This window comes from Acinonyx jubatus, chromosome A2 (genome assembly GCF_027475565.1).
Source record: "Acinonyx jubatus isolate Ajub_Pintada_27869175 chromosome A2, VMU_Ajub_asm_v1.0, whole genome shotgun sequence".
Taxonomy (NCBI): domain Eukaryota; kingdom Metazoa; phylum Chordata; class Mammalia; order Carnivora; family Felidae; genus Acinonyx; species Acinonyx jubatus.
In genome coordinates this window covers 164,298,945-164,318,067 of record NC_069383.1, presented here as the reverse complement: position 1 = coordinate 164,318,067, position 19,123 = coordinate 164,298,945, and the positions used below count along the sequence as shown (strand labels likewise).

At 61.5% G+C, this 19,123-nt stretch overlaps 1 protein-coding gene across 5 annotated transcripts in view; it reads left to right on the top strand.

The window, feature by feature from the left end:
• The first annotated feature begins 370 nt into the window (after window positions 1-370).
• Window positions 371-19,123, top strand: part of DOT1L (DOT1 like histone lysine methyltransferase) — a 64,060-nt gene continuing 45,307 nt past the window's right edge. For 2 of the 5 annotated variants that reach the window (XM_053220177.1, XM_053220176.1), the window contains exons 1-2: window positions 372-545; window positions 17,369-17,412. In XM_053220177.1, coding sequence (XP_053076152.1) covers window positions 465-545; window positions 17,369-17,412 — 125 coding nt within the window. In that variant the 5' untranslated portion in view covers window positions 372-464. Of the gene's footprint in view, window positions 546-17,368; window positions 17,413-19,123 lie in introns of all 5 variants that reach the window. The other 3 variants (XM_053220178.1, XR_008297369.1, XM_027049120.2) reach the window with 3 other exon arrangements.

The window sequence follows — 19,123 nt, the reverse complement described above, 5'->3', positions numbered from 1 at the left end:
GGGTCCCCGCGTCGGGCTGGCGTGGGTAGCCGAGGGCAGCCGAGGACGTGCGTGCGTGCGTGCGTGCGGGCGAGCCCACGGGGCGGGGCTGCGGGGGGGCCGCGCGCGGCGCGGCGGGCGGGGCAGCGGGCGCGCGCCGCCTCCTCGCGCCGGGCCCCCCCCGCGCGCGCGCGGCGAATGGTTCGGCCCGGCCCCCGGCTCATTGTGCTCGCTTCACGCCGGCCCAAGATGGCGGCGGCGCTGGAGGCCCCGGGCCTGTGACCACAAAGAGGAGCCGGGGGCCGGACGGGGAGCGCGGCGGCGGCGGCGGCGGCGGCGGCGGCCGAGGCCCAGGCCGGGCCCCCCCCTCCCCTCAGCCTCCCGCCCTCCCGCCCTCCTCCGCCCGCCGCCCCGCCCCCGCCGGCGGCGCCGCGCCCCTCCCCCAACCGCCCGACTAGCATGGTGCGGCGGCCGCGCGCGCCGACATGGGGGAGAAGCTGGAGCTGAGGCTCAAGTCGCCCGTAGGGGCCGAGCCCGCCGTCTACCCGTGGCCGCTGCCGGTCTACGTGAGTACTGCCCCCGCGTCCCCCAGCCCCCCGGCCCCGGGTCCCCGCGGCGCGCCGCGCCCGCCCGCCGACGGTGCCGCCGGGGTCCCGCGGACCCCCCTGCGGGTCCGTGGCCGTTTGCGGGGCCGGGCGGCGGGGCGCGGGGCTGCCGTTGCCGGTGCCCGCGGCGGGGTGGGGGTGGGGGGTCCGGGCCGGCGGGCGAGCCGGCCGTGCCGCGGTGTGTGCGCTGACACCGGGGTTTCCTTCTGTTTGGGGTAGTTTATTTTTTGCGCTGTCAGTGTGCCCGGCTGTTCCGTTTGGGGGATGCCCTGTCTTCCCTCCGCGCCGGGTTTTCTAGCCCCCCTGCTCTCGAGTGGGTGGGCTGGCCGGACCCTTGCAAACGGGACGTCCCGGCTCCCCGGTCCCAGGTGGGTGGGCCGGCCGGACCTGGGGCACGAGACACGCTGTCCCCCGGTGCCGAGTGACCCTTAGAAGATGACAGGCCGAGCGGAAATTTACCAAGGCGGCCGCGGGGCGCCGGGGCGCGGGGTGGGCGGCGTGGCGCGGTGTCCGCGGCCCCGGGGCGGCCCGGGCCGGGCAGTGTGCCGTTGGGCGGGGGGGCGCGGCGGGCCCCCCGGGCGGGCGGCGTGGGGGCGCCCTTTGGCGCGAACGCCTCGCGGGGAGACAGGGCCTCCGGGGGACCCGGCGGGGAAGCCCGCGCGCCCCGCCCCTCACGCGCGCTCCGTGTGTGTCAGTTTTTGGAAACGTCGCGGCCAGGGGCGGGGTCGGAGCGCTGGGACCGCCCGGGAGCGGGTGTTGGCTCCCGGCCCCGGGTGCTCCGCGGTCGTAGGGTTTCGCGGTTGCCAGCCCGCCGCGCGCGCTCCGGAGCTTTCTATTTTTGCTTATCCTGCGGCCGGAGGCGGGGTCGAGCCCGGGCTCCGGCTTTTCCGGCTGGCAGCGCCCGTCTGTGTGTGTGTGTGTGTGTCCGTCCGTCCGTCCGGGCCGGCGGCCCGAGCAGTGGGGCAGGGCGGGGAGACGTCCAAGGTGACGACGCGCGAGCGGGGAGAACCTTCAAAACTCCAACCGTCGCACGGGCCTCCGCCTCTCTCGGCCCTTGTGACAGCGCTCGGCATGCACCAGTTGGTTGGCCAGCGCGTTCTTTGAAACGGAACTGGTTTTTACCCGCGGTGGCTCCCACGTACTACGGCCGCTCTCTTTAGCACAGCGCAGCTCTGGGGGTTTTGACGGATCCCTCGCCCCTCGGCCTTCCCTTCTGCTGCTCCTTCGCTGCCAACTCGCCCCTTTCCTCCTGGCCGTCACTAATCTCCTCTCTCTCCCTGCAGTTTTGCCTTTTCCAGGAAGTTAGATAAGTGGATTCTGGCCGCTTTCTCTCAGCCGAGCATTTCTGAGACTTAATCCACGTTGCTGTGGGTATCCGAAGTCACGCCTTTTTCTTGCCATGTCGTATTCCGTGTTTTCCTTTCCCCCTTGGCAGGCGGGTGCCAGGCCGCGGGGGATGTTTCCTGGTGGCAGGGGTGGTTACGAATAAAGCTGCTGTGAACGTGTGGGGGCAGGTTTCTACCTGAAGTTGAGTTTTCCCCTTGGGAAGTATTGGGGAGTGGGGGGGGGGGCACTCTGCTGTGTTTGACACTCGAACATCTTACAGATGGGTGTTGTTGAGTATTGGTAGAGTGAGGAAACTCCCTGCGGGCCACTCTCCAGGCGTTTGACGCTATAGTGAAAGCTGATCCGGAGACAGTCACGATGTCCCCAGCGCTGTCTTTTATTTGGAGCGGAGCAAGGCCACAGCGATTCGTACCTGCTGTAAATAGGCCCTTCTGTGTTGGGCCTGGCAGGACCTGGCTTCCCAGTGGTGGGTGGTTCTGAACTGCAGAGCCTCTTTCCCTCACTGGCCTCGACCTCGTTTGGCAGGGGACAGGGTTGTGCTGCCCGCCTGGCCCGGCGCTCTGCCTGACGTGAGCAGGCCCATTCCTGGCATAGTTGTGCCACTGCCGGGCCAGCGGGCAGGAGGGCCCAGTGAAATCCTGCAGTGGCCCGCAGCCGCTCGCTTGTCACCGCGTTGTAGTGATGCCTGCGGCCTTTCCGCACCCCTACCGAGGGATTGTGCTTTCTCATGGGAAGAGGGAGGCGGTACCTTTGGAAGGGTTCGTACTCTGTGACAGCTCGGTGATGAATGTTAGGAAAATGGACCGGTTGGTGAGTTAACTTTCCAGAAGGTCACGTTACTCATCTGACCGCATGTGTGAGATGACGGGGCTTATTTGTTCACTGATTTACCCGTTCTGCAAGCACCTGCTGGGGACGCAGAGGGCACTGGGCAGCGTTCTGCTCCAGAAACCTACAAACGCAGGGAGGTAGGTGACTCATACGCACAGAAGTGCACTTATGGTCCGACTTAGTGCTAGAGGGCAGGGCTGCTGGTTTCACCCTGGGGGGAGGTGTGGGTCGCTTCCCGGAGGCGGTGGCCGGGCATCTGGAGGAGGAAGTGTCAACAGCCACAGCCACCCACACTGGGAATGTCCAGTCTCAGAAACGGGTTTTTGGGGAAATTGACAAGGGGGAGGGGGCAGGCTGAGTTTTGTTCCTTCCGTGACTCAGAGTTCTGGGATACCTGCCTGCTGCTCACGGTGGCCCTGCTTTTGGTGGGAAAACCAGGTCTCCACCGGAGGGGAGTTTGTGGTATTTTTGGTTGCCTGGTGGCAGGGTGTGGAGTGGCCCTCCCCTCCTTGACTTATTAAGCCTGTGGGCGGGGGAGCGGCCCCAGCGTGACTGTCCCCGCCTTCAGCTTCCTCCCCGGGAGCCCACGACTTCTCTGACGAATGCCCTCCAGCAGTCATGCCCTTTCAGCTGGGCTGTGAGTAGTAGCTGAAGTGGGCGGGCAGAGTGAGCCATCCTTCCCTGTGACTCAGAAAATATTTTCTGACACTGACCTCGCTGGTGTGAGCCTTTTGCCTAATCCACGCTCAGGTGGAAGGCAGATTAACCCTTAGATAACTTCGTGTGGGTGGAGTAGCCGCTTTAAAGGGGGGGAGGGATAATCGGAAAGGGCTGAATCTCCTATGTGGTCCCTGAGGTCCAAATGCCTGCTGGTGCTCTGTTCCCGATGGGTGGGAGCCAGAGGGAGCTGGGAACTTCAGGGGTTCTCCAGGGAGGCGGTGGCAGAGCTTCAGGGGACCTGCCTGCCCACTCTGCCCTCCCTCTGGGAACTCTGTCCTTTTTGTCCTTAAAGTTTCATTTTTTAATTTTTAATTTAATTTAACTTAATTTAATTTAATGTTTATTTTTGAGACAGAGCATGAACAGGGGAGGAGCAGAGAGGGAGACACAGGATCCGAAGCGGGCTCCAGGCTCTGAGCTGTCCGCACAGAGCCCAACACGGGGCTCGAGCCCTCAAACTGTGAGATCGTGACCTGAGCCGAAGTCGGACACTCAACCGACCAAGCCACCCAGGCGCCTCTGTTCTTAAACTTTTAATTTCGAGATAATCGTGGATTCACTGGAAGCCATAAGAAATAACAGAGACGTTCCACGTTCTTAAGCCCAGCTTCCCCCAGTGGTGGCATCTTACAACCAGTGAGGAGAACGATCGTATCGTTGAGATTGGTACGATCCAGATACAAAGCGTTTTGGGGTCCTCTTTTCTTTAGGAGTTTTTTCTTTTTTTTTTAGTGAGTGAGTGGGGGAGAGAGGCAGAGGGAGAGAGAGAATCTTAAACAGGCTCAGTGCAGCACAGAGCCCGGTATGTGGGGCTCGATTCCACGACCCTGGGATCGCGACCTGAGCTGCAACCAAGAGTCAGGCGCTCAACTGACTGAGCCACCCAGGCGCCCAGGGTCCTCTTTTGAATGCCGGGACCTGCGGGGTGCCACCGGTCTGCAGCTGGGAGTGAGCGGGTCCTGGGCCCCATGCCTCTCTCCTGGGAAACTTCTTCCTCTGCCTGATGCTCCTGCAATTGTGTCTTCGTCTCCCCAGCTGTGGAAATAACATTCCTGCTTCCTTTTTCTCAGGGTTGTACTTCCAGAAGCCTCTCCCTTGCCTTCTCTGTCCCCTCGAACTGTCCCTACCAATTCCACAGCGTGTCTCCCGCTAGCGCCGGCCCACGGCATCGATTCTGTTTGCCGAGGACCTGCCGCATTTTGGGGGGTGCCGGGGTGCGTCTGCCACTCTGCAGCCCCCGTGTGGCTCTGGTGCGCCCCTCAGTTCCCTGCACGCCCCTTGCTGTTCCTCTGCCCCGTGCTCTTCTCCCGGACCGGATTCTCTCTTCTCCCCTACCTGCATCCCCTGGGCACCTCGCGGGCCCTCTCCCCTGCGTTGGACCAGCCCCTCTTCTGGTGCACAGCACCCGGGGTGCTGCTAGCGGGAGTCGGGAGGTCAGGGGCTCTGGCCTTTATCGTGCAGTCTCCCTAAGCCTCAGTTTCCTCATTTCTGGAGAGGCTTCAGCCTGAATTCCCTTCAGTTAGTCACGGGGGTGCGTGGGCTAGTGCGCAGAGAGCATGAAATTCACTCCAGGTGCAAGTGGGGGTGAGCGTTCGTGGACGTTCACTTCTATCATTTAAAAACCCGAAGCTTCTTTTTAGGAGTTGGGGAACAGGGCTTCCGGGGCTTTGTGGTGGGGCTGGGGCGGTGGGGGGGGCTGTGACCTGCGGGACTACAGGAGCTCCCGAGGGCTCAGGCTGCTCTGGATGGCTGTTTTGCAGGGACGTGTTTAAAGTGGTTCGCAGGGTTCTGTTTCCCTGGTCTGCCTGTGGCTCACTGTGGGTGGATCTGCTCTCCCATGAAGGGGCGGGCACAGGAGGCCAGGCTGGATGGGGAGGGACACAGGAGGGACCAGGATGACAGTTGGGGGTGGGGGGGTGGGGTTCAGGGGCAGTGCTGGGTCTTGTGGTTTTTGTTCATCAGTAACAGCTTTATTGCAATATAACGCACACACTGTACCATCTGTCCATCTAAAGTACCATCCCACGGATTTTAGTCCATTCACGGGGTGGTACAGTTACCACCTCTAATTCCAGAACATTCCATCACCCCAAAAGGAAACCTTCGCCCACAACAGCCACCCCCCCCAGCACCCCCCCCCTCACCCCCCCAGCTCCTGACACCCATGAACCCCCTTCCTGTTCATGGATGAGCCTGTTCTGGACGTTTCACAAATGTGGACTCACACCCCGCGTGGCCTCTTGTTTCTGGTTCTCTCCCTTAGCGTTGTGTGTTCAGGGTCCGGCCGCGGGGCGGCGGGTGTGGGCACCTTGTTCCTGCTTGCGGCCGACAGACGTGCACGTGCACGGCGGACACGCTCATCTGTGGATGTGCGTGTGCGCAGTGGACCCGTCGTATGTTCTGGGTTCGTCCGTCGGGCAGCGGGTGTGGGCTCCTCGCTCCTGCTCGCGGCCGAGGGACGTTCCCCTACGTGGATGGACCAGGTCATGGAATCTTGCGGCACCAGGTGGCCAGCGGCTGCTGCTGGGATGGCATAGCTCTAGACGCCCCTGCCTTGTGGGGGCTCCTTCCTCTGGACCCCCTGGTCATTGGGGTCCGCAGAGCACGGCGTGCGGGGCTGTATGGGACTGAGTTTGCTCAGGGGTAAGCTGTGATGGGCCCGGCCCGGCCCTCTGGCCTGCTTGCTCAGTAGGGTGGGCGTCCCTGATGCCGTGCTCGGCTCCTGGGACCCCTCGAGCTCTCCTCACGCCCTCCGGGTTTTTCACCCTTCTCTCCTCCAGCTGGACTCAGGCCTCGTGGCACCCCTGTGGCTCTTCTTCCCACGGAGACGCGAGGGGCTCAAATGTGAACTCGTCCACCGGAGCCGCTCTTCATGATGGTTTGCTGAGGGCCACGCAGCAGGCCTGGCACACTGTTGGGAGGGTGTCCGGTGGGACTCCCTTGCCCCCTGGAGCTGGGGCTGCCGGGGTGGTGGGCAGGGTGCTTTTGGACGCGGCCCTGGCCTCTGAGCACCCTCGTCCGTCGCAAGGCCTGTACAGGTCAGCGCTGGCGCCGGGAAGGGGGTGCGGTGGAGGTGGTGGCAGGGGGCCGCGCCGTCCCTCCCTGTGAGTCTCAGAGCAGAGGCCTTCCCTGAGAGCGCCTGGCCCAGCACCCTCCTCCCTGGAGGGAAGTTACCTGAGCAGCATCAGCTGCCCCCATTCTGGCCCCTTTTGCAGCGTGACGTTACTCCGGGGGCCACGTTAAGTTTAGTCTGTAAAACTAGCGAAGCTCCAAAGCCGTGACAAGCAGTCTTGACGTTTCGCGCAGCTCCTGGAGGTGCATTGGCCGCTCTCGGCGGGTGCTGTGCTTCCCCGCGGGGTAGTGGCTCGTCCCCTCACTCGGCTCCAGATCTGGCACTCCCCACGCGGGTGCCCCCGTGTGGCCATAGTCACCGTGTGGCTCTTTCAGAACAGACGTTTCTCTCCCCGCGCCGCCTCCCGCCACGGACGTACGGCAGGCCCAGAGCCCCAGCGGTCTCCGTTGCTGCGTAGACGCCAGGGCTGTGAGCCGCGGGGCTGCCTTCCCTGCGCAGCTCTCTGTGTGGGCGTGTGGTGTCTGAAGACCCAGCCAGTTGAGGGCAGAGGAGAAGGACCGGCGTGACTAGGAGGAGGGCTTTCCAGCACAGGCTCCAGTTCACAGACCAGGGAGCCGCGCCGACATGCCCCCCCCCCCCCCCCCCACCCAGGTCCTGTCCTTCCTGACTGCAGGCCTTCCAGCAGGAGGGCTCCGTGCTTGGTTCAGTGCGGACGGCTGACCACGTTTGAACAGGGGTGCCCTCGCCGGCCTGATTGGCTGTCTTTGCCCAGGCCCGAGGCAGCCTGCCCTGGTCCCCTGCCCCACTCTGCACTTTGGCCTGACGATAAGCGTGAGCCAGAGACCCGCCCCTTGCTCCCCTCCCGGAGCCTCACCAGTAGCTGCCCCCCGCCTCCGGAGGGTGGGTGACGGGGCTCCCAGGGTCTTCTGCTGCTCTGAGTCCTAACCCTCTCCTGGCTGATCTCCAGGGTTGGCTAATACTCTCCTACCCCAGCCGTGTTCCCGTTGTCTTTGCTCTTATCTGTAGATGTGGACTCTCGTTTTGAGTTCCTCTTACTCTGAGCTGGTAAAAGTGCTTTTGTGATTCTTGAATTGGTCATCGGGAGGACAAACCACAAGTTAATTGCTTTTGCTCCTGTCCGGTGATCTTAAGCAGGAGCTCAGACTGAAGTGGTGCTCTTTGTTTTAAAGTGTCAAGGGGGCACCTGGGGGGCTCAGTCGGTTGAGCCTCCGACTTCGGCCGGGGTCGTGAGCTCGCGGTTCACGAGTTCAATCCCCATGTCGGGCTCTGTGCCGACAGCTCGGAGCCTGGAGCCTGCTTCGGATTCTGTGTCTCCCTCTCTCTCTGCCCCTGCCCTGCTCACGCTCTGTCTTTCAAAGATGAATAAAAGTTAAAAAATTTTTTTTAAATAAATAAAAAGTATTAAGAAAATAAAGTGGTCAAGAATGAGCATTCATTTTGTCACAGGACCTTCTCTGCTCAAGTGGATGGGCCTGTCAAAGGGAAGCTTCTGGATAAAATTTAAGGTGACTATTAAAATAGCAAATTGTCCACACTGAGTTTTAAGATGTTTAAACAGATTCAGACTGTGATATGTTCCTTAATGTGAGTGTTATGTTACATGTTTTTCTTATTTTTGTGTTGAGGAATATAGAATTTTAGCTGGGGAAAGGTACCGTGAAGTTCATGGAATCATTAACATGTGCAAAAGATTTCAAGTATGCTATATTTTTTTTAAAGATTAAAAAAAACTTTTTAATGTTTGCATTTATTTTTGAGAGAGAAAGAGAGAGAGAGAATGCGCGTGCGAGAGAGCGTGAGTGGGGGAGGGGCAGAGAGAGGGAGACACAGAATCCCAAGCAGGCTCCAGGCTCCGAGCTGCTGGCACAGAGCCTGATGCGGGGCTCGAACTCGCGAACCGTGAGATCATGAGCTGGGCCGAAGTCTTACACTTAAGCGACAGAGCCGCCCAAGCGCCCCCAAGATTTTCTCTCTGAGTGACCTCTGCACTCACCGTGGGTCTGGGACTCACAGCCTCAGGATCAGGAGCCGCGTGCTTTCTCTGGGCCTGCCGGATGGAGCCCCAGGTGTGCCATGAGTGTCTTGGTGCCGCTCCTGCCAAGTCCACAGGCGGCCGGCGGTGTCTCCCTCAGGCGGATGGGGGGGGGCCTCCCGGGGAGGGCGGGCTGAGGGAGGGGCCCAGCTGCACTGCAGCGGGAGCTTCTGGGTCCGACCTCCCTGTGCAACTTTGTCCGTTTTCCTTGGAAGAGATTTTGAACTTGAAAGCACGTTGCACAAACAGAACAGGGTTCCTTTGCGCCTCACTCAGCTCCCGTGACACCGGGATCAGAGCAGGGCCGGCGCTGAGGAGACCAGTGACTTCACCTCCCGTGTCCCTGTCTGCTCAGGCCCAGCTCAGGGTCCCCTTTGTGTTCAGGTGTCGTGTGTCCTCAGCTCGAACCTGCCGCTGCTCCTCACGTCCAAGGAAAGGCCGCACCCGTCCCGACCTGCACGCCTTGTGTGCCCTGCAGAGAACGGCCCGTCCTTACAGAGGGGCTCTCGTGTGGGGTCGGAAGTGGTTGTGTGTTCTCGGCGGGTGTCCCACCGGCACATTGCTGCCACTTTCCCCCTCCCCCTGCGACGGGCGCTTCGAGACTGTTGGGGACCCTGGTCCTCGAGTCGGCCCATGGGCTTTCTGGCCTGAGGGGGGCCTGGCCTGCAGCACTGGTGTGGTGGGGCTTTTGCGCCCCGCCCCCCCCCCCCCCCCCCCGCCCTTCGGCTGCTCCTGCATCCGCTTTGGGTCCTGCACGCGTCCTGCTTCTGCACTTTGAGCCTCCGTGTGGCTCCTGGGTGTGTATGCCGTCTCCGGGCCACAGTCCAGTCTGTCTGGTCTGTGAGCCAGTACCCTGTCACTCGTGTTCCAGAACCGGCCACCGGGCTTTGTCCCGGGCCCTTGGCATGCCTGTGCCCCTTTTTGGGCCACGTCTTGGCTGCCTGCTGTGCCAGATGTTCGGGCTCACCTGTGTGTTCTCTGCGCTGGCCCTGGAATCAGCCCTCCCTCCAAGGAGCCCGGTTCTTTTCAGAGCCCTGTGGAGCGGGGGACCGGTGCTGAGGTGCGGTGCTGTAAACCCGGATCTTAAACCCATGCAGCCCTCTTCATTGCTACGGGGCCGGGGCTGTCTCCACACGGGTCCTCGGGGGTGGAGGGGACCGCCCTCCTGGCTGTGGCCGTCTTTCTGCGGGGCGTGGGCGGGTGGCTCGGGGTGCTCTGCACCTGGTTTCAGAGCTGGGCTGCCCCGCCCGCCCCAGGGTCCCTGGTCCCGCTGCAGAAGCTCATTCCGTCAGTAGCTGCTGTCCGCGGCCACGTCTGGCTCTGTGTGCTGCTGCCGCGGGAACTCCGCGCTCCCGGCCGGCACTCTTGGTTGGACTTCCACGTTCCCACCTGTGTCCTTCTCCCTGCCTTCGGTCGGAGGCCTGCTCCTCCTGGGCTGCTCCTTGTCTCCTCTCTTCCCCCCGAGTCACCCTGTGAACACTGGCTGTTTACTGTGTGTGCCCTGGGGGTCTCTGTCTTAGTTTGCTTGGACTGTAGTAATAGAACCCTGTGGCGGGAGGGGGGTGTGGGGGGCCTTTCATGGCCAAGATGACGGCTGGCGGCATTGGTGCCTGGGGAAGGCCCACTTCTGGCCGGCAGCCCCACCGTCTCGCCCTGTCGTCACATGACACAGAGCACTCCAGTCCCTTCGTCCTCTTAACAAGGGCACTAATCCCATGGGGGGTGGGGGCGGGTCCCATCCACCGTCCCATCCACCGTCCCTCCCACAGTCCCTCATGACCTCACCTGACCCTCCTCACCTCCCAAAGTCCCTGTCTCCTGACCATTCTGCTGGGGTCGGGGCCCTAACATGGGGATTTGGGGACACAAACGTTCTGCTCCTTACAGTCTCTCTGTCTTTCCACCTGGCCCCTCCAGCGGCCCTGAGAGTGCTTCCGCGTTGGTGTCTTTGTTTGCGGTCGTCGTCTTTTTTTTTATTTTTTATAACATTTATTTACTTTTGAGAGAGAGGGAAAGAGAGAGAGCGTGCGCGCACGCATAGGGGAGGGCAGAGAGAGAAAGGGACAGAGGACTGAAACTGGGCTCTGTGCTGACAGCAGAAAGCCTGACGCGGGATGCGAACTCACCGACCGTGAGACCGTGACCTGAGCAGAAGTCAGGCGCTTAACCGACTGAGCCACCCAGGCGCCCCTAATTTGGCTTCTTACCCTTTGAAGTCTGCTGGCTGGAGACCCAGCTCACTAGGCCACGCCTGGCTCCCCTGCCTGCGATGGCCCTGGCTTGGCCCGGCGCTCTGTTCTTAGGAGGCCTGTGACCCTCGTGCAGACCTCAGCTGTGGGCTGTCCTCTCCTCAGGTATGGTTGGCGGGGCTGGCTTCCACCGCCCTCCTGGAGTCTGCAGCGAGGGCACCTGTTGTTGCCACCCTGCTGTCCCCTTGCCGGGGGCGTGCGGACGTGTGGGGCTGATGGTGGACCCGGCTGCTAGGATTCTCTGCTGCCGCTGCTGCGTGAATTCACGCGTTTCCACGTGACAGCCTTCCCCTTCTTGGTGCTCGGGCCCCGCACGTGCCGCGTCGCGCTGGCCCGCCGTCCTCGCCACCGCTCGCAGCCCCGGCCCCCAGGTGCGCAGGCGTATAGGCGGATGGATGAGGCTGAGCGCCCCAGCCGGGCCCGCCGGGCCCCCCGGGCCCTGTGCTCTCTGCCCCGCTGGCCTCCTCCCGGACTGAGTTTTCGGGACGCCTGTTGATTTTGCCGTGTCCTTTCTCACCCTCCGGCAGACATCTGCCGGCCAAGCTGGGCCGTGTCCCGTCACCCACCTTCATTCTTGTTCTCCACTCTGGGAACTCTGTCCACACGCCGCCTTCCTGTCCACGGCAATTCCCACGTCACGGCGTGCGTGAGTGTAGCCTTCTGTGACCTTACGGCTGCGGTTCGCAGAGTGGGTCCCCCAGCCAGCAGCCTCGGCATCATCTGGGAACTTGTTAGAGATGCAGACCCCAGACCCCTGACTCTGAAACGTTGTGGGTGGGCCTCATCTGTACTTGACGAGCCCTCCGGGGGGTTCTGGTGCCTCCCAGGACCTCTCGGGGTCTGCCCTCCTACCGTGATCCCTGATGGGAGCGGACGGTGCTCCTTGGGCGACATTCTTGTCGGAAATGGGGATCGGGAGAGTGGAGTTGGCGGGTGGGTTCGTCGCAGTAGTACGTCCGCAGAGAGTCCACCGCGGGCTCCCCGTGTCATTTTGTCCCCCTCTTGGTCTTCCCTTGCCTCCGCGCCCTGAGCACAGAGCCCCCGCCAGCCGTGCGGACGCGCAGAGTGAACGAGTCGAGGCGGTGAGGGGGGAGGGCATCAGACGCCCCTGTGCAGATCCCTTGCGGTGAGACTCGAGGGGTGCTTGTTCTTAGCTTTGTCCTCAGGGCATAAGAGGAGGCTGGGCTGGGGCCGAGCACAACAGCGGGGGATCCCCACACCCGCGCTCTGTCCGCGGTGTGTGCTGGGTGGTGCTGAGGACAGTAGGGTCAGGGTGCCTGGAGGAATGAAGCTGGGGCCTCACATCAGCACCCGACTGGGGAGCTGGGTGATGGCGTCATCTCGGTGTGGTGACTGCTCTCCGTGTGGTGTGCACTCGAAGACGTGAGCGCTTGTACTTAGCATGGACGTTTGAGTGCGCTCCCCAGAGCGGGGGACCCAGTGAAGGTGCGTGCCCGTTGCCAGCTTTCCTAGGTAGCAGCGTTCGCCAAACAGGTGTTACGTGGAAAAACGTCTCTGGTTGCTTCATTTGGGCGCCCAGATGCGCTTAGTGATGAGAGAGCGGGTCAGTCCCTGCCACAGCAAGCTGACGTTCCTGCCGTGGGCCAGCGCCAGGCTGGGGGTCCCTACAGGGAGACCGGGCCTGGGGCACAGACCTGGGATTCTGGGGCTCCTGGGACGGAGGAGGAGGATGGGGGAGGGCTGTCCCTGGGTAACAAGACAAGGGCCTCTCCTAAATCCAGGCTTCCTCGGGGCTGTTCTCAGTCCCCCCTTCCCGGTCGGCGTCTGGCATCTTCCCTGAAGGCCCGAGGAGTAGGAGGAGGCCACGTCCAAGAAGTTGGATTTTCTGAATCATTTATGGCAATCGGTGCTTCTTAAATGACACAGCTCACAGCTGCCAGTGGAGGCTGGCCAGTCCCTGAAAGGGTCATTCTGCGATCTTTGGAGCCATAGTTGTCAACTTTTTTCCTTCCTTTTTTCTGCTTAAAAAAAATTTTTTTTAATGTTTATTTGTTATCGAGACACAGAGAGAGAGCACAAACAGGGGAGGGGCAGAGAGAGAGGGAGACGCAGAATCCGAAGCAGCTCCAGGGTCTGAGCTGTCAGCACAGAGCCCGACGCGGGGCTCGAACCCACGAACCGTGAGATCTTGACCTGAGCCCAAGTTGGACGCTCGACTGACTGGGCCCCCCAGGCGCTCCTTTTTTTTTCTGCTGGATTTCCTCTTCTCACAAACAAGACGAGCCCACATTCCAGGCTCCTCCCCACGTGTGCAGGATTTGGTGTGAGACAAGTCAGCTGGCAGGCTGTGGCGGGTTCCTGTGAGGACAGAGGCCGGGGTGCGATGTGAGCCCAGCACCTGCATGTGCCACCGTGCCGCAGCTGCTCGGGCTGCTCTGTGCCTGCGTCTGCCTGGCGCCCAGGGGCTTCGCAAGGGTGTGCAGCTCGTTTCGTGACTTTGTGGTGAGGACTTGAATCAGGCCCTGTGGTGAGGGGCATTTCTAGGGTTTTTCTCCTAGGCAGTGTGCTCCCAGGCAGGTTTGTTAGCCTTAACGCCAAGTCTGTATCGGTTAGCTACGGCTACATAACAGATTACCCCAGATTTAGCAGCTGGAAGCAACACAGTCTACTAGGTCATGATTTCTGTGGGTCAGGAGTCCGGGAGCAACTTAGCTGCGTGGCTCTAGCTCAGCGTCTCCCACGAGACACCGTGGTGTGGTCGGCACAGACCCACCAGGGCCGCCTCGTCTGAACGCTGGACTAGGTGGGAGGAGCTCTTCGTGCCGACGCCCTCCGTTGGCGGGAGGGCTCAGCTCCTCCCCACATGGGCCTCTCTGTGGGGCTGCTTGTGACCTAGCAGCTAGCTGGCTTTCCTAGAGTGTGATCCGAGAGAGAATTGGTGGAAAGTTCTAGGCTAACTGCCCTCGTAGACCTTGCGATACAGTATGGCGTTTTCTCCGCTTTTCAGGGTCAGTCCGTGCAGGAGTCCGGTGAGCTCTTGCCAAGACTGTGTGTCTGGGTTTCGTTAAACGTTACTGAGCGGCAACAGGGCAGAATCGTCGTGTGAGAATCTTACGAACTCCGCGTTTTCCTACTGAGGTCGGGGGCAGGGGGTGCTTTTAATGGTGGGGAGCATTTCTTCTGTGAATGTTTTTGCTGTTAACAGCTCTCTTGAGGTGTAATTCACATACCGTACAACTGACCCATGTAGAATGTCATATTCACAGACTCGTGTAACCATCGCTACTGTGAATTCCAGAACTTTCCATTACCCCAAAAGAAGCTCCATCCCCATCAGCCATCACCCTCCCAACCCTTCCAGGCCCCTGCACACAGGTGTTTGGACGCGTGCTGTGCTGGTTGTTTTGGGCGTCCGAATACTTGGGGGTGGATTCGCTGGGTCCCGTGGATGTTCTAACATCACAGGAGCTGCCGGGCCGCTTTCCAGAGTGGCTGCTCCACGTGACCTTCCCACCAGCCAGGTGTGAAGGTTCCTACTCCTCCTCCCCAACACTCAGGCCTGTCACTCCATTCTAGCTGTCCTCGTGGTTTTGATTCGGGTCCCATCCTGGCCCAGCTGGCAGAGCATCTTTTCGTGGCCTCGTTAGCCTCGTCTGGCCACCGTCTGGCCACTGGAGCATTTTCTCTGTAACCGTGTCGGTGTCAATATGTTTTCGTGGCTTCATTTGTCATTTTGTTTTGAGCTCTCCCGAGTTCTCTGTACACACAGGCACGCGTCAGGGGTACTGTGGGTTTGGTCCCGGGCCCCAGAGTAAAGCGAGCGTGTCCATAAAACGACTCACGCAGATTGGTTTCCTGTGCGCATACAAGTTAGGTTTAGGCCACACCGTGGCCCACCGAGTGTGCAGCGGGATGACGTCTGAAGAAAAGGCAGCGTGCGTACCTTAAAGGACAAACGATTTGCAAAAACGCTCACCATCGCCTGAGCTTTCGGTGAGACTGACCACTGATCTCCGCGGCAAATACCACAGTGATGAAGTTTGGAGGATTGCGAGAGTGGCCAAGACGTGCCACGGACTCCGCGTGAGCAAGTTGGAGAAAGGGTGCCGAGGGGCGCGCTCATCACGGGGTCCGCGCCGCCTTCGGTTTGTGAGAACGCCGTGCCTGCACAGGGCGGCAAAGCGAGGTGTGCCCGTGAGAGATAAGGTCCTTCTCCAGATGGATGGTTTGCAAAGTTTTTCTCTCTTTCTGTGGTTTGTCTTTCCACTTCCTTGATGTCCTTAAGTGTAATCGTTTCATTTGGATGAAATGTACCCCACCTGTTTTTCCTCCCCCGGAGGTTTACGAGGTCATTGTAGGGGTGGGTGTGTCGCCGCCCGGCAGGGACTCTGATTGGCCCTCTCACTCATCACCGAAGCCTGTGCCCCCATCTGCAGGATGGACTGGTACTTGGGAGCAATGGCAGCCACGGGTGGAGAGGGCTTGGTGCCATCTGAGCTCATTGGATGTGTCACCTACTCCCCTGCATTGCCATTTACTCTCCCGAGCTCCGTGGACGCCTCCCGCTGCTGTGGCCATCAGACCTTACGCCTCTCTAGCGTCCGGATGGGGGGGTGTGGACCTAGAGGGCCCAGGGCTGAGCGGACGGGCCGGCTCAGCGATGGGCCCGGGCGCTGCACGGTTGGGGCAAGCGGTCGGAGCAGCAGGAATCGTGGCTTCCCCCTTGTTCGCGATGCTGTGTCACCAAACAACAGGGAAATGCCCGCGAGGAGTTTGTGGGGACCCCGAAGGTAGCAGGGTAGATTCCTCCGTGCTCAGCTAAGAGGAGCTCTGTGTCCGTCGAGCCGGGAGGTGTGGAGTCGAGGCTGAGACGGCAGACGAGCTGCCGTGATTCCTTGTGTCACCGGCTCCTCATCCTGCACAGCCTCCTGGGGAATCGGGCCACTGGGCTGTGTTCCCGCCCGCGGGGGCCCAGAGAGGGTGGCGCAGGCGGGCGTGGGGCTCCTGTGTCCGAGGCCTGGGCTTTCTGCCGGCTCCACGTGCCCTCCCCAGAACACGGAGGCGTGTGGCGCTGGGCCTTGGGCCGTCCGTCCCCGCGGCCCGCGGGGCGGCTCTCCTTGCTGCCAGTTCCCGTGGTTCCCGTGAGACCTCACGCGCCCAGCAGACCTGCCCCCCAGTTGTCTTCTGACACTTACCGCGAGGTGTCCGGGCCACTGGTTCCCGTTAGCGGTCCCCACCCCGAGTTTCCGACTCAGCGGGTGGCACCCATGCTGCTGGTCCGGCTCCCCTCAGTGGGGACCCCTGGCCTGCGTGGGGTCTCCCGTGCCGGACGGCCCGTGACCCATCTTGCACCCCGCTATACGCAGGCAATTGATATTTGTCATTTGACCCTTCGTCCGTTGGAGGGTAGCATTGAGAACGCTGCGAGCTTGGTTCTTTTACCTTAAAGAAAAAGCAAGGCTTAGTGCAAAAGGCCACACGGCGTGTGATTCCATTCACGTGAAATGTCCAGAAACAGGCACATCCTGAGAGACAGAAAGTGGGTCAGTGGTTGCCGGGGGGATGGGCCGTGGCAGATAGTGGGGACGGGGTAGCTGTTTGGGGTGAGACGAGTTCTGCAGTAGTGCTCTGGTCGCACAATTCTGAAAGTACCACAGCCACTGGGCTGTGTGCGTGGAGCGGGCGAGCCCCCTTCTGGGAGAATGCTGTCCGTCCCCAGAGAGCCGTGGCCACGAAACTGAGGTTAGGGCCCAAGGTCCTTGGGGTTGTTTTGACCATCACCGAGTGCGCGACGGGCCGGGCCGGAGGCTCTGCACTAGGACCCGCCCCCCGCCCACCCCCTCCACCGCCCTCACCCCCAGGGTCTGTTGTAAAGCCTGGCCCGAGAGGTGCGGTCCCTGCCGCGGAGCAGAGCAGCGGTTCGCGGCTCTGAACCGGACCTCTCGGCACCGCGCACGCCTTCTCTGTGCCGCAGCAGGTGCGGTGCTCCTGTCAGAGAAGCAGCGTGCCAGAGAAAGGCCACTCGCCGCATCTGGTCCTGCTTTTGTCAAGGTCTGGGGTCAGGGCTGTCCAGACCCCGGTGAGAGGCCTGGAGCGAGCCCTTGGCCTCCTCTGTGAGGAAGGAGCAACAGTGAGCCCCCCGCCGCCCCGCCCCGAGTGACAGGCATTGTGGGGACCTGGCGTGATCGCCTGTGGCGTTGGGAGGTGTCTGCGTTCGGGCGGGAGGACCGCCACATGCGCTTTCCCCGTGGTTGTGCTCGCGTTTCCCCGTTTTACAGACGGGGAGACAGAGGCCTGGAGACGCTCAGCAGCTCAAAGCCAGGCCCGCGGCTTCCAGGCTGTAGGAGCACGTGGGGGCTGTGGGTGAAGAGCCAGCAGAGGTGGGGGGCGAGGTGGGGAGAGAAGGGTCGGGGATCGACGTCACCGCGGGTCCCTCCTCCCTGCCCGCCTGGGAGGCAGTGCCACAGGTCCAGCTCGGGCTGGTAGGCCCTGCCTGGTCCCCACACCCTGTACCACCGGAGGGTGTAAAACCTGTCCCTTTGTCTTTCAGGACAAACACCACGATGCTGCTCACGAAATCATCGAGACCATCCGGTGAGTGTGCCACCTGCTGGGGTGGGTGAGGTCTCAGGGTGGGCCCCCCTCCCCCTCCCCCTCCCCCTCCCCCTCCCCCTCCCCCTCCCCGTGCAGGCCACCCCACCTGTGCTCTCTGGGCATATGGTCTGGTCTGCGGGTTGACCCCACTTTGCCCTGCGTGGCTTCTCCTGGGAGCACCTCCGGAAGACTTGAGAGGCAGTGACCACTTGGTCAGAGGAGTCCGGGTTGTCCGCGTGTGGCCCGGAACAGGTCTCAGTGCTTCTCTGAGACTTGGTGCCTTCCTGCGGAAGGGGAGGGAAATGCTGAGCCGGCAGGGCCCTCGGGGGCTCTCCCCTCCTCCCCTGCCCCCCTCGTTTCCCTCTCCTCCCTCTTGGATTGGGTGCTGACTCAGCTTTCCTGCGGCTGCTTTTCCCCTCGGTACCTGGGACGGCCTTTTGCTGGCCTGTCCTGCGTGCGAGTGGAGAAAAGCCCCCAGGCCCTCCTGGGCCAGTAGGTTGGCGACCTAGACAGGACCCGGGGGAGGCTGCCAGCCGTTCTGTTTCTCGTGGGCCTTTTCTCCCGTGCTGGCCTGGGGTCTGGAAGGACGTCCCGAATGCTGTCGTGGCTGGACCGCTTCTTGTCTACGTGTTCCACGGTCAGAAACCCCGTTCTTCTCTGAGCTCCTGCGGCAGGGCCGTTGCTGTTTGTGCGTGGCTTTGACCTCTCTCGCTGTGTTGTCCCTCAAAGTCCGTAAGCATACAGCCACCCCCCAGGCCACAGCCGTGAAGTCTGCATGAACCTGCCGAGGCTGCTGGCAGGACGGGGCTGGTGAGAAAGCCAGGACGCGAGGTCCGGCTGTGACGGGAGTGCTTTCCCTGCCACCTGGCGGGGCCACCGAACCCCCGGCGCTCCGGCTGCCTGAGCCCGTTTGGTTTGCTCCTGAGGCCAAGCCGAGCCTCCTTGCAAGAGTGTTTGCAGTTTTAAGTGAGATACTCTGTGTAGATCTTGTAGGGTGGGCCTGAAACCAGTCAATAGCGTTAACTGGTTGGCTTGGTTTGATTTATGTTATTAAAAAAATTTTTTTTAATGTTTATTTGTTTTTGAGACACAGAGAGACAGAGCACGAGCAGAGGAGGGGCAGAGAGAGAGGGAGACACAGAATCGGAAGCGGGCTCCAGGCTCCGAGCTGTCAGCCCAGAGCCCGACATGGGGCTCGAACTCATAGACTGTGAGACGTGACCTGAGCCGAAGTCGGACGCTCAACCGACTGAGCCCCCCCAGGCGCCCCTGATTTATGTTATTTTTTAAAAAGTCTGCTGGTTAAGAAGTGGGAGTGTGGTGGTTAACACAGCGGCTCTGAGTCAGGTGGGCTGGAAGCCGTTTCTCGTGTGTAGGGCTGGTCACTTGTCCCTGGTGCTGGGGCTCAGCATCGGCTCTGCGGCCTTGGAGCCAGCCCTCTGTCCGCAGTCCCCTGTGGCCTCGTCCCCTCCCGAGGCCGTTCTGCAGGAGCCTCACATCGGGCTCCCAAAACGGCTTCACCTTCTTCCTTGCTGTCCCTGCAGACCCGTTCTGTCCGTTGGCAAGATGGTCAGTTACTTCAGTGTTCTTTCTCTTATTTTCCTTTGCGCGGCGGGGAATTTCCAGGAGATAACGGAGGTAGACAGAGGGTATACTGAACCCAGGTTCCCGTCACCCAGCCTGACAGCGACCAGCTCATCGCCACCTAAGT